At 55.5% G+C, this 14756-nt stretch overlaps 1 protein-coding gene across 1 annotated transcript; it reads left to right on the top strand.

Moving 5' to 3' along the window:
- The first annotated feature begins 3987 nt into the window (after window positions 1-3987).
- LOC115337702 (cytochrome P450 2C19-like) lies at window positions 3988-14709 on the top strand. Its single transcript, XM_030006110.2, has 8 exons — window positions 3988-4422; window positions 11685-11997; window positions 12084-12244; window positions 12403-12580; window positions 12795-12935; window positions 13025-13203; window positions 13697-13838; window positions 14401-14709. The coding sequence occupies exons 1-8, from the start codon at window positions 4246-4248 to the stop codon at window positions 14580-14582; spliced, it is 1473 nt and encodes a 490-aa protein (XP_029861970.1). The 5' UTR covers window positions 3988-4245; the 3' UTR covers window positions 14583-14709.
- Window positions 14710-14756: the final 47 nt, after the last annotated feature.

The raw sequence follows: 14756 nt of genomic DNA on the forward strand, positions 1-14756 counted from the left end.
TTGCGCAGCTTTCGCCGCGTCTGACAGGCAGACGATACCGGTGGGACTCTAACCCACTCGGGGGGACTCTAACCCCAAACAATACCGGGGGGACTCTAACCCACTATCCTTAATATTTAAAAGAAGTGTCTTACCAAAATCCAGGGGACGTCGCAAAGAGCCTTATGGATCGGGGATCGATGGGTATCCCCGAGAAATCCTCGGTGCCGGCAGGAACCGATCGGTCTCCGACTCCTCCGGTCTCTCTCAGCGAGGTCCCATCTGGGTCGCCAAAAACTGTTACCGAAAAGCTCGGAATGAAGAACTTATCAACACCAATTTAGTGTAGATAAGCAGACACTTCTTTATTGACGGCCGGGTGCGCGGGCGAGTCCTCTCACGAACCACGCACACCTGTCACCAAAACAATACACCTTATATTAAGACTTATCGATACATATTCATTAGATTTCCAAGAAAAGTTATACATATTCATTAGATTTTTGGGAAATCATTAGCATATGTGAATATCTTTTACGCAGGCGTAGTGAAGGTCTCTCCGAGGCGTGGTAGGTCTTGGAGGCGGGTAGCTTTTGACCAGGAGGTGTGTTTTGGTATTATAATGAAGCAAAGTTCGTCTAGAGTTTATGATTTCTTCATCGATGTTATGGCAACAGGTGCAATCCATCCTTTTTGACAGTAGCTATGCAGTTATCTCTAACGGCTCTAGCCAGGGACCTTCCAGGAGCCTTGTACTGCACATTCTATCTTTGGGGATCGGCCCCGCTGCGTTCCAAACAGGCCGTTGTCAGGTAACGTACTGACAACTCTTACACCACCCCGTTGTCAGGTATTTCTTTATCCTGTTCTCTAAGTTCTAAATGTTCCTACTAGATGATTTTAGCCAATTTCTCTGGCCTTGATACGGGGCTATACAGGGGATTTCACAGCAGACACTGGTTGGTGGTTAAATATATAAAATACAACATACATATGATTTTGCTAAAATATTAAAACTAAATATGATTAATTCTAACTAATAACAAATTAATGACAAATCAGTAACAGACTGAGGGGACATCAAACTGGGGGGGGCTGAACTGGGACTGGAGGGGGCTGAACTGGGACCGGGGGACCCCAAACAGGGACTGGGGGGGGCTGAACTGGGACCAGGGGACCCTAAAATGAGACTGGGAGGGCTGAACTGGGCCTGGGGGGGACCCCAAACTGGGACCGGGGGGCTGAACCGGGTCCAGGGGACCCCAAACCAGGACCGGGGGACCCCAAACAGGGACTGGGAGAGCTGGACTGGGACCGGGGGACCCCAAACTGGGTCTGGGGGGGCTGAACCAGGACCCAGGGACCCAACCAGGGTGGGCTGGACCATGGGCACCCCAAACTGGAACCAGTGGGAAACCCCAAATTGGACATGGGAGGCACCAGGGGTGGCTCAGGCAACACTGGGGGTCCCCAACCCGGCCCTGGCAGCCCCCCCCCCCCGGGTGCGACCCCCCCCCTCCAGGGCCAGGGGTGTCCAGCCCCTTGCAAAGGGGTGGGAGAGGAACTGGGGTGCGGGGGGACCCCGACTTCGGGGCCCTTCTTCCTCCGTGTCTCATACCGAAAGGGGAAGGGGCCGGAGGGAGCAGCGGCCCCCCCGCCCCAGGCCGGATCCAGCCCGCCTGCCGGGACTTTCAGCCCAGTTATTTTTACCCCCAGCCCCCCCGAGGGGACCCAGCACCCTGGGGGGACCCCTTACCCCCCCCATCAATAGGGGACCCCCCCCTCGAGGAGGGGGGTGAGTGGGGGTCCCCCTGGGGGGGGGCCCCAGGGCTGGGGGGACCCTCGTTTGGGGTGTGGGGAGTTTGCACGGGCTCAGCCCTCTGCATGGGCAGGGGGGGTCCCCCCGAGCCCCCCACAATGCCCCAGTGATGCCCATGTGCAACAGCAACATGCCCCATGCGAGACTTGCACACCCCATGCAACACCAACACACCCTGTGCAAGGCTAGTGTGCCCCATGCAAGACCCATGCACCCTGTGCAACACCGACACGCCCCATGTGAAGCTAATACACCTCGTGCAAGCCTTGCACGCCCTGTGCCATGCCAGCACTCCCCATGCGACACTGACAGGCCCCATGTGATGCCACTGGCCTTGTGCGAGACCACGGCACCAGGGCTTGCACCAACATCAGCGCGTTCCTGCACCAGAGGAATTTCCTGCCATCCCCAAGTTGCTGCTTTGGGCTGGTGGCATCGTGGGGCCCCCCCTCCCCCCATGCTGGGGTGTAGATCCGGGGGGGCCCCCAGCTGCACCCCGTGGCCAGGCAGCACCCACCCCCAGCACCCAGTTTGCACCCCCCCAGTGGGGGACATGGGGCTGGGATAGGGATGGTGCTGGGGACACACAGCTGGGGATGGGGACAGGGGTGGGGGTACAGGATGGGCATGTGGGGTGAGGACCTGGGGTTGGGACAGGGGATGGGGACAGGACTGGGGATACAGGGCGGGAGCCAGGGTGGGGACCCGGGGTAGGGACAGGGCTGGCCCACGGGCTGAGTCAGAGTCCCCCCAGACTGCTGCAGCGGCCGCCCCAGGGCTGGGGGGGTCCCAGAGCCCCCTAGGGTGTCCCCCTCCACCCTGCCGCTGAGCGTTACGTCACTGTTGCCCCCCCCCCCCCCCGCTGGGAACTGGCTGTGCTCCCGGTGACGCCGCGGGCCCTGCTGGCCAGCGGGGCCAGATCCGGGGGCGGCCATCCTCCCCCCCACAGTCACTGCGGCCACCCAGGATGGGGACAGGGATGAGGACGGGTGCGCCGGGAGTTCGGGGTGCACGAGCGACTCCCCCCTGGACCCCAGCCCTGCACCTGCACCCACCCTCCTGCCCCACCAAGGATCCACAGCTGCAGGTGCTGTGGGGTGCCACGAGGGCTGTGGGGTTTCCCCAGGCACCCATCCGGCAGCGGTTACGGCCGGGTGCGGCGCAGGGAGCGGTGACGGCAGCCTTGGCGCGGCACGGGCTGACATCAGGCCGCCGGCGCGCGCCAGCCCAGCTGCGGCGAGGCCGAGAGGGGCCATGTGGCCCTGCAGCCATCTGGGATGACCAGGCCAGACCGCTGTGCAGTGCCATGCCGCATTGTGCTGCACTGTGATACGCCGTGCCATGCTGCACCGTGCTGTGCTGTGCCATGCAATGCTGTGTGGTGCCACGCCATGCCATGCTCCACTGTGATATGCCGTGCTGCGCCGTGCAATGCTGTGCAGTGCCATGCTGTGCCACGCCATGCTGTGCCGCGCCATGCCGTGCCGTGCCGTGCCCTGAGCTGGCTGGGCAGCACCGAGCTGTTCCCGGGGGGTGTTAAGGGAGGTGGGCACCGGGGGGGGCACTGATCCTTGTCCCTGTGTCCCCTCCCCGGTGCCGCTCCTGTCCCCTCTGGGCTCTGCCCAACCCTGCAGCCCCTGGAGGGTGCAGGGGGGGGGATGCACCCCCACAGCCCCCTGTGCCCCTTTTCTAGTGCCCCATGGGTGGCACGGGGGGGTCCAGGACCCCGAGCATCATCTTGGGGGGATGCAGGGGGTGGGGGGGACAGGACCCTGGCACTGCACCTGCCCCCCATATCCCATCAGGGTACAAAGCCATGCGCTGAGCGTGCAAAGCCGTGCAAAGCCCTGAGCCGAGCCCAAGCCCCAGAGGGTCGGATCCAGCATTGAGGCTGTGCAGAGGGGTTGCCAACGGCTCATGGTCTGCCAGGTCTTCGTCCTCCTCCTCGGCTCCGGTCTCCTCTCCCCATCTCAGCTTTGGGACGGAGGGCTCAGAGCTGTCCCCCCAAGGGCTCGGGGTCCTCCCCCGGCTCTGGCCGGTGGGTCCAAAGCCTGCAGGACCCCCGGTGCTCCGGCCAGGCAAAACCTGTACCCGGAGCCAGGAGAAACCACCGGCACCTCGCCGGTGGCTGGCAAGGACACCGCGTGCCTGGTGAGGGCACATGGTTTGCAAGCAAAGGGACGGGGATTGCAACCGGCGAAGGGACAGCTGAGGGTGCTCAGGGTGCCGGTGGCTGCTGGCACCCAGCGCAGCGTGGGGAGGGCAGGGTCCCCTTTGCTCCCCCTGGCCCGGCTCCAGGTCCCCGACACACATGGTGAGCAGGTTGCCTTCTCAAAAGCGTCCCCAAAGGTCATCGACTGTCCGGTAGCCCCGGCCGCGCTGCCGCGACCTCGCCAGTGCCGGCAGACTTTGGTCCTCGCTTGCCTCTGAACCAGGCACCAGCAGCCATGGAGCCGGTGGGCACCGTCACCACCATCCTCCTTATCCTGGTGGTCATGGCCCTCGTGGCCAGGTGGAAAAAGGAATGGCGGAGCCAAAATTACCCGCCGGGGCCGCTGGCGCTGCCGGTCATCGGGAACCTGCTGCAGCTCAGGGCTGCCGACACCTGCAAGACCTTCCGCAAGGTGAGTGGGGGGCCAAAACCCCCAGGGTGCCGATACCGAGCCCCTGGCATGCTGATGTTGAGCACCCCAGGGTGCCGATGCCGAGACCCCCGGGGTGCCATGACCCACACCGGGGTGGGGGGTTGTCGCTTTGTGCCTGTCGTGGTTTAACCCCAGGCAGCAACTAAGCACCACGCAGCCGCTCACTCACTCCCCCCCACCCAGTGGGATGGGGGAGAAAATCGGGAAAAAGAAGCAAAACCCACGGGTTGAGATAAGAACAGTTTAATAGAACAGAAAAGAAGAAACGAATAATGATAATGATAACACTAATAAAATGACAACAGCAATAATGAAAGGATGGGAATGTACAAATGATGCGCAGTGCAATTGCTCACCACCCGCCGCCCGGCACCCAGCTAGTCCCCCAGCAGCGATTCCCCGCCCCCACTTCCCAGTTCCTATACTAGATGGGACGTCCCATGGTATGGAATACCCCGTTGGCCAGTTTGGGTCAGGTGCCCTGGCTGTGTCCTGTGCCAACTTCTTGTGCCCCTCCAGCTTTCTCGCTGGCTGGGCATGAGAAGCTGAAAAATCCTTGACTTCAGACTAAACACTACTTAGCAACAACTGAAAACATCAGTGTTATCAACATTCTTCTCATACTGAACTCAAAACATAGCCCTGTACCAGCTACTAGGAAGACAATTAACTCTATCCCAGCTGAAACCAGGACAGTATCCACCCCTTATTCTATACCATTGACGTCATGCTCAGTTCCCATACCTTCAGTTACATCCTGGTCAATCATCATCAGCTTTTCCATCCCTTTGAGACATATGAACAATGATATATATATATATATACACACACACATATATATATATGTATATATGTATACACACACAGAGATATCATTCCTTTAGTTTATGGGTTATGTTCATTAAATGTTTGTTGAGTTCATTTAGTTCCCGACTCTGGGCTCCATCTGTCATACCAGCCTTTCTGGGCAGGAGGGATGGTGCAAAGTCCTCTCAGTCGGTAGAGCAGAATTGGGCTTCAGTGCGGTGTGACGAGCAGGTGACATTGGTCGCAGCAGGAGGATGGTGTGCACCGTTGGATTGTTGCATGCCGGAGTCAGTTCTGGTTCCATCACTACTGCGCTTTGCTCAGTTTTATCACAGTTCTTTCTTGCTTGATCTAAGTGATTCTTACTATAGTACTATGGATATAGCATATAACAATTACAGTAATGATAACATACAGTAGCAGGGTTATATAGCAACTAATATCATACAGGTTAATTCGGGCTATTCTCACCTAAAATTAAATCCCCTTGAGGCACGCATCGGACTTCCCCATCTTTTCGCATCACCCACCAAGTGCACCCAGGCCCTTGAGCAAAAGCAATCCCACGAATGGGTTTACCTTTGCCTGAGGCAGGAGTAACCCAGACTGTCTTCCCCAACATATTTTTTTATGTGCACTACAGGGACTTTATCCCCTTCTACAGTACGTAAAAATTCTGACTGGGCAGGGCCACCCCGATTGGCAGATCCTCTGGTGTTGACTAACCAGGTGGCTTTTGCTAAATGTGTATCCCAATGTTTGAAAGTTCCACCCCCCATTGCTCTCAATGTAGTCTTTAACAGTCCATTGTACCGCTCAATTCTCCCAGAGGCTGGTGCATGATAGGGGATGTGATACACCCACTCAATGCCACGCTCTTTGGCCCAGGTGTCTATGAGGTTGTTTCGGAAATGAGTCCCGTTGTCTGACTCAATTCTCTCTGGGGTGCCATGTCGCCACAAGACCTGCTTTTCAAGGCCCAGGATAGCGTTCCGGGCGGTGGCATGGGGTACTGAATATGTTTCCAGCCACCCGGTGGTTGCTTCCACCATTGTGAGCACATAGCGCTTGCCTTGGCGAGTTTGTGGGAGTGTGATATAGTCAATCTGCCAGGCTTCCCCATATTTATATTTCAGCCATCGCCCTCCATACCACAGGGGCTTTAACCGCTTGGCTTGCTTAATTGCAGCACATGTTTCACATTCATGGATAACCTGTGCGATAGTGTCCATGGTCAAGTCCACCCCTCGGTCACGAGCCCATCTATATGTTGCATCTCTTCCCTGATGGCCTGAAGCATCATGGGCCCACCAAGACATAAATAGCTCACCCCTATGTTGCCAGTCCAGGTCCACCTGAGCCACTTCAATCTTGGCAGTCTGATCCACCTGTTGGGTATTTTGATGTTCTTCAGTGGCCCGACTCTTGGGTACATGAGCATCTACGTGGCGTACTTTTACCACTAGCTTCTCTATCCGAACAGCAATATCTTGCCACAGTGCGGCAGCCCAGATGAGTTTACCTCTGTGCTGCCAATTGCTCTTCTTCCATTGCTGTAACCACCCCCACAGGGCATTTGCCACCATCCATGAGTCAGCATAGAGATAGAGCACTGGCCATTTCTCTCTTTCAGCAATGTCTAACGCTAGCTGGATGGCTTTCACCTCTGCAAACTGACTCGATTCACCTTCTCCTTCAGCAGTTTCTGCGACTAGTCGTGTAGGACTCCATACAGCAGCCTTCCACCTCCGATGTTTTCCCACAATGCGACAGGACCCATCAGTGAACAGAGCATATTGCCTCTCATTTTCTGGCAGTTTATTATACAGTGGGGCCTCTTCAGCCCGTGTCACCTCCTCCTCTGGCGACATTCCAAAATTTTTGCCTTCTGGCCAGTCCATGATCACTTCCACAATTCCTGGGCGACTGGGGTTTCCTATGCGAGCCCGTTGTGTGATCAGTGCAATCCACTTACTCCACGTGGCATCAGTCGCGTGATGTGTAGAGGAGACCCTCCCTTTGAACATCCAGCCCAGCACTGGCAGTCGGGGTGCTAAGAGGAGCTGTGTTTCAGTACCAACCACTTCTGAGGCGGCTCGAACTCCTTCATATGCTGCCAATATCTCTTTTTCAGTTGGAGTATAGCGAGCCTCGGATCCTCTGTATCCCCGACTCCAAAACCCCAGGGGTCGGTCTCAGGTCTCCCCCGGTGCTTTCTGCCAGAGGCTCCAGGTAGGGCCATTCTCCCCGGCTGCAGTGTAGAGCACATTTATAACATCTTGTCCTGCCCGGACTGGCCCAAGAGCTACTGCATGAACAATCTCCCGCTTAATTTGTTCAAAAGCTTGTCGTTGCTCAGGCCCCCATTTAAAATCATTCTTCTTCCGGGTCACTTCATAGAGAGGGCTTACAATCAGACTGTAATTTGGAATATGCATTCTCCAAAAACCCACAACACCTAAGAAAGCCTGTGTTTCCTTTTTATTAGTCGGTGGGGACATAGCTGCTATTTTGTTGATCACATCCATAGGGATCTGACGACGCCCGTCTTGCCATTTTACTCCTAAGAACTGGATCTCCTGTGCAGGTCCCTTGACCTTACTTTCTTTTATGGCAAAACCGGCTTTCAGAAGGATTTGGATTATTTTCTTCCCTTTCTCAAAGGCTTCTTCTGCCGTGTTGCCCCATACGATGATGTCATCAATGTATTGCAGGTGTTCCGGAGCTTCAACCTTTTTCCAGTGCAGCCTGGATTAGTCCATGGCAAATGGTGGGGCTGTGTTTCCACCCCTGGGGCACATCGATTCCAAGTGTACTGGACGCCCCTCCAAGTAAAGGCAAATTGTGGACGACACTCTGCTGCCAGAGGGATTGAGAAAAACACATTAGCAATGTCAATTGTGGCATACCACTTGGCTGCCTTGGACTCTAGTTCGTATTGAAGTTCTAGCATATCTGGAACGGCAGCACTCAGCGGTGGCGTGACTTCATTCAGCCCACGATAGTCAACTGTTAGTCTCCGCTCCCCATTAGACTTTCGCACTGGCCATATGGGACTGTTAAAGGGTGAGCGAGTTTTGCTGATCACTCCTTGGCTCTCCGGTTGGCGAATCAACTTGTGGATGGGAATCAGAGAGTCTCGGTTGGTGCGATATTGCCGCCGGTGCACCGTCGTGGTAGCAATTGGCACTTGTTGTTCTTCAACCCTCAGCAACCCCACAACCGAAGGGTCTTGAGAGAGACCAGGCAGGGTAGACAGCTGTTCAGTGCCCTCCGTCTCCGAGGCAGCTATACCAAAGGCCCATCGATACCCCTTCGGGTCCTGAAAATACCCTCTCCTGAGATAGTCTATGCCAAGGATACACGGAGCCTCCGGACCAGTCACAATGGGGTGTTTCTGCCATTCATTCCCAGTCAGGCTTACTTCAGCTTCCAATACAGTTAACTCTTGGGATCCCCCACTCACACCAGAAATACAGATGGGTTCTGCCCCTTTATAGCTTGATGGCATTAGAGTGCACTGTGAGCCGGTGTCTGCTAGAGCCTTATACTCCTGTGGGTCTAACGTGCCAGGCCATCGAATCCACACAGTCCAATAGACCCGGTTATCCCTTTCCTCCACCTGGCTGGAGGCAGGGCCCCTCTCATTCTGGCCAGAGTATCCGGTATTCACTTCTCGTAAAATTGGCTCAGAAGTCCCTTCAAGAGGATCAGAAATAAGATCAGCCCTTCTACTCTGTTTGGAAACTGGAGCGGCATTTTTCCTAGTAGAATCCCCTTTTGTGGTGGTTTTTCCTCGCAGCTCGCGTACCCGTGCATTTAGGACCGAGGTAGGTTTTCCATCCCATTTCCTCATGTCCTCTCCATGATCACATAGGTAAAACCACAGGGCACCTCGCGGTGTGTACCTTCTATATTCTCTCTCTCGGGCAGAGGAGCGCTCACTCCTAATAGCTGAGACATTGGTCCTTACAGGTGGGCAATAGGACGTATCCTCTTTGAATTGCTGGAAATCCTCGGACAGCTTCTCCACAGCCGAAATGCAGGCTTGTAGGGAGGAGGAGAGATTTTCTTTGTACTGCTGGAGTTGGCGAGCCACTTCATCCACTGTCGGTGCCTCTTCATCTTTCCAGGTCATTATTGCCAGTGAGTTGGCATAGGACGATGGTGCGCTCCGTACAAACTTCCGCCACATGGGTCGTGTGCATTGGACTTCGTCTGGATCTTTGGGTAATTGTGGGTTGTCCGGGTCATGATGAATCGTCTCTAGCACAGCTAATTCCCTCAGATATTGGATACCTTTTTCCATGGTGGTCCACTTGCTTGATTGACATATAACATCTTCCTTAAAGGGGTACCTTTCCTTCACACTTGACAGGAGTCGCCTCCAGAGGCTGATGGCTTGTGTTCCTCTTCCAATTGCCTTGTCAATGCCACCTTCCCTGGCAAGCGATCCCAGCTGCTTGGCTTCCCTACCTTCTAATTCCAAGCTATTAGCCCCATTGTCCCAGCATCGGAGGAGCCAGGTGATAATATGCTCACCTATACGGCGGCCAAAATCTTTTCGCATATCCCGCAGCTCACTCAAGGATAGGGACCGGGTTATTACCTCTGGTTCTGCCTCTTCCTCCTGTTCCCGTGATGACCCTGGTTCACCTTCATCCTTTGCTAAGCGAGCTGATTTTTTTGTATATTTCTTTTTCTGGACGGGGGCAACTGATACTGGTGCAGGTTGATCCGCTGGTTCAGTTGCAGTATCACTCGCCGGGTTTTGGATAACCGCAGCGTCTGTCGCCAAGGTTTGGGTAGCAGCAGTGCTCGTCGCTGGGGCTGGAGGGACCGCAGTGCCCGTTGCCAAGGTTTGGGTAGCCGCTGTGCTTGTCGCCGGGGCTGGAGGGGTCGCAGTGCCCATTGCTGAGATTTGGGTGACCGCAGTGCTCATCGTTTTGTTGTTAGATCCGGAGACCTTCTCTTCCCCTTGAGGGTGCTGAGTTGTGTCGAACAGGGCTCGATAGGCATGGGCCAGGCCCCAGCACGTTGCAGTGATTTGTATCTCTCTGGAGCTGCCGGGGTGACAGCATACCTTTTCCAGATATTTTACTAGTTCTTCTGGATTCTGCACTTGTTCAGGGGTGAATTTCCAAAACATTGGAGGTGCCCACTTTTCTAGGTACTTGCCCATACTACCCCACACACCCTGCCACTCCTAATTATCCAGCCTCGGGGCAGACCTCTGGGTGATCTTCTTAAATAGTTGTTTAACCTTAAACAAGAGCTGAACCACATTCAGGAGCATGCTAATTCCCAGCAGTAGGGCTAGGGCCGTGCTGGTCTCAACATCCCAAGAGTATTCAAATTTTTCAAAATTCCCAAACACCATTGTAACTGGACTGAAGGAGAAAGGAGAGGGGAAGAGAGGTATCCCACCCATAGACTGGTTTTCCAAGGAGGAAAGGTAAATGGTATAATTATTAATAGTTTCCCACAGGTGGCTCCCGCAGTATAAAGGTGACAATGCTGAGTGCAAATACCGGATTAATCCCACAACTGATGACTTTATCATACCATAAACCAGTGTTATACAATACATCAAAGCGAAAACCTTAATCCACCTCCCATGGATGATAAGCAGCAGAAGAGGGACTACATACAGCAAGCGAGGTGATACATAACAGAACTTTAAAAACCAGAGCAACAACTCTAAGAACACATAAATCAACATAATGACCAGCGACTATTAGACCAATATAATGAATGCTTATAACAAATTTGTTTTAACAAGCTCTGGTCAGGTTTGTCGTTATCTCAAACCTTCGGGCCCCACGTTGGGCGTCAAAACGGACTGTCATGGTTTAACCCCAGGCAGCAACTAAGCACCACGCAGCCGCTCACTCACTCCCCCCCACCCAGTGGGATGGGGGAGAAAATTGGGAAAAGAAGTAAAACTCATGGATTGAGATAAGAACGGTTTAATAGAACAGAAACGAAGAAACTAATAATGATAATGATAACACTAATAAAATGACAACAGCAATAATAAAAGGATGGGAATGTACAAATGATGCGCAGTGCAATTGCTCACCACCTGCCAATCGACACCCAGTTAGTCCCTGAGTGGTGATTCCCCCCACCCTCACTCCACCCAGTTCCTATACTAGATGTGACATCACACGGTATGGAATACCCCGTTGGCCAGTTTGGGTCAGGTGCCCTGGCTGTGTCCTGTGCCAACTTCTTGTGCCCCTCCAGCTTTCTCGCTGGCTGGGCATGAGAAGCTGAAAAATCCTTGACTTTAGTCTAAACGCTACTTAGCAACAACTGCAAACATCAGTGTTATCAACATTCTTCTCATACTGAACTCAAAACATAGCCCTGTACCAGCTACTAGGAAGACAATTAACTCTATCCCAGCTGAAACCAGGACAGTGCCGCAGCTGAGCAAGAAGTACGGCCCCATCTTCACCCTGCACTTCGGCTCGGAGCGGGCGGTGGTGGTCTTCGGCTACGAGGTGGTGCGGGAGGTTTTGCTGAACCGCGGGGATGAATTCACCGACCGGGGTCGGTTCCCGTTGACGGAAAAATACAGCAAGGATCTCGGCATCTTCATGAGCAATGGGGAGATGTGGGTGCAGACCCGGCGCTTCACCCTCACCACGCTGCGGGATTTTGGCATGGGCAAGAGGAGCGTGGAGGAGTGGGTCCAGGAGGAGATGGGGCTGCTGCTGCAGGAGCTGGCGCAGACCAAAGGTGGGCGGCGGAGTCGCGGTGGGATCGTGGTGGAGCCGGGGAGGGGGGGTCCGGCCCCGCCATCGTCACCATCCCCGCCGCCGCAGGGCAGCCCTTCAACCCTGCCATGCTGCTGAGCGCAGCCGTGGGCAACACCATCTGCCGCATCCTCTTCGGCGAGCGCTTCGGCTATGGCGATGAAGAGTACCGCCGCATCCTCCGGTGCCTTGCCGAAAATTTCCGCTTGGAGAGCTCCATTGCCGGGCAGGTGAGACGTTTTGGTGGGGGGGGGCCCTCCGGCCCTGGCCTTGCCAACACCGTGCCGACTCACCGGCACCGTACCACCTTGCCTCTCTGGCATCAATGCCACCTCTCCAGCACCGTGCCGCCTCACTGGCACCGTGCCACCTGGCTTTTTCCCGGCAGCTCTACACCATCCTGCCCAGCTTGATGAACCACCTGCCCGGCCCCCACCAAACCTACTTCCAGAACAATGCCTTCATCGAGGAATTTTTGGCCAGGAAAGTGGCGGAGCACGAGGCCACCCTGGATTCGGAGGCACCCCAGGATTTCGTGGATGCTTTCTTCTGCAGGATGGAGCAGGTGGGGCAAGGGGACCCCTGAGCATCATCTTGGTGGGGGACAGGACATGGGGTGCCATCCCGGGGGGGGAAACGATGTGGGGTTGGGGGGGGAGACAGGACCTTGGGATTTCATGGCCATGCCAGGATTTTGGGGATGCTTTCCTCTGCCGGCTGGAGTGGGGGGGGGGCAACCCCCTCCTCTTTCCTGTCTCCCCCCCCCCCCAAAAAAAAGCCAGAAGGGGAACCCCGAGACGGCTTTCAGACGGGACAACATGCACACGATGGCATTTGACATGTTCGTGTCCGGGATGGAGAGCACCAGCATCACCCTCCGCTACTGCCTGATGCTGCTGCTGGAGCACCCCGAGGTGGCAGGTGGGGGGCACGGCCATGGGTGCTGGGGGGGGGGGGGGGGCCCGCACACACATGCCACCGACCTCCCCCCCCTCAAATGGCTTCCTCAGGGAAGGTGCAGGAGGAGATTGAGCGGGTGATGGGGAGGGAGCGGACCCCCAGCCTGCAGGACCGGGGGGCGATGCCCTACACCGAAGCCGTCCTTCATGAGACGTTGCGGTTCCTCGACCTCGCCTTCATCCGGAGGAGGAAGTGGGATATGCAGCCCAGTGGCTTCATCATCCCCAAGGTGCTGCTCATTAGCTGAGGCTGATTCCTCATTAATCGCTCCCAATTAATCACGGATTGCATTGCTCGATCATTGATCATCAATGGCATGACCCTTCACCACCACCGTTGATCAGAAATCATTCTTAACCGCAAGATGTTCTGCGTTATCGGCTATTAATTGCATGATGCGCTTCATTACTGCTTATTGATTGCATGTCCACATGATAATCATTGATGATTGATCGTCCGACGTGCTTCATCATCGATCGACTGCCCCGCGAGCTGCATCAGTGCTTATCAACGGTGCGGCATGCTTAATCATTGACTATTAATTGCGCAACCTGCTTCACCCTCGCTTATCAATTGCTCGTTAATCATTGATTAGCGTTTGCACAGCCCTGATTTTTGATTACTGATGGCGTGGCATGGTTAAGCATTGATTATGGCCCCCCCGCAAGCCGCAGTTGGGGGCTGGGGGGGGGGGGGGGTCACCCGCGGCATCCCCCTCCCAGGGTTGCACCATCTACCCCATCCTGAGCTCGGCCCTGCAGGACCCCCGCCACTTCAAAAACCCTGAAGTCTTCGACCCCCATCACTTTTTGGATGAAAAGGGGGGGTTCAAGAAGAGCGAAGCCTTCTTGCCCTTCTCTGCAGGTGGGTGTTACGGATGCACGCACAACCAAATCCAACAGGTGTTAAAGCTCAGATTTATTCTTCAGCAAAAGTTAGTTAGAAGTCCGGTAACATTTTCTAAAACCACAGGCTCAATGATGTAAAGAGAATTAATACTACACGGCCGACTTAAGAATCCCCAAGATTTAAAGTGATGACTCAAAACGCGCGTATCACTCTCTCCCTCGAGGAGTTACCTCGGGCGGTGCCCCGGCCCGACCCGAGGGGGAGTCCCCGACTGCCGACGTGTCCTCGGCGGGACCCCGTTTATACCCCTGTCGAATCTGACCTGTGGTCATTTAATTCTATCGGCCAGGAGGGTCACCTCGGTGTACCTGGCGCGTCTCGATTGGCCAGTTCAAATTTCAACCTGCGGCCTCCAGGGTTTCCTTCCCCTTCTCCCTGCCTGGAGAAGTTTCGTTTCCTGCTGGCAGGATGGGGGGGCGGGATGTACTGCCACAGTGGGTGGCACATAAAGACCCCCCCCCGCATTGGGGAGGGGGGACACACCCCCAGATGACCCCCCCCCCTCTTTTCACCACAGGGAAGCGTATGTGCCTGGGGGAGAGCCTGGCACGGGCGCAGCTCTTCCTCTTCCTCACCGCCATCCTGCAGCGCTTCCAGCTCCGGCACCCCCCCGGCCGCCCCCACCTCGACCTGCGTCCCGAAGTCAGCGGCATCATGAACATCCCCCGGCCCTTTGAGCTTTGCTTCTGCCCCTGCTGATGTGCCATCTCAGGGTTGGGGGAGGGCACATCACACCCCAGGATGGAGACACCCCCCCTCCTGATACGTTTGCACCCCTGCAGCGTAACGGCTTGTCCCCCCTATAAACAGCATTTTCCCTCTGCAACCCACGGCTGTGGCTCTGTGTCCCCCTCGGAGCCCTCCCTGGGACAC

This window comes from Aquila chrysaetos, unplaced genomic scaffold (genome assembly GCF_900496995.4).
Source record: "Aquila chrysaetos chrysaetos unplaced genomic scaffold, bAquChr1.4, whole genome shotgun sequence".
NCBI lineage: Eukaryota > Metazoa > Chordata > Aves > Accipitriformes > Accipitridae > Aquila > Aquila chrysaetos.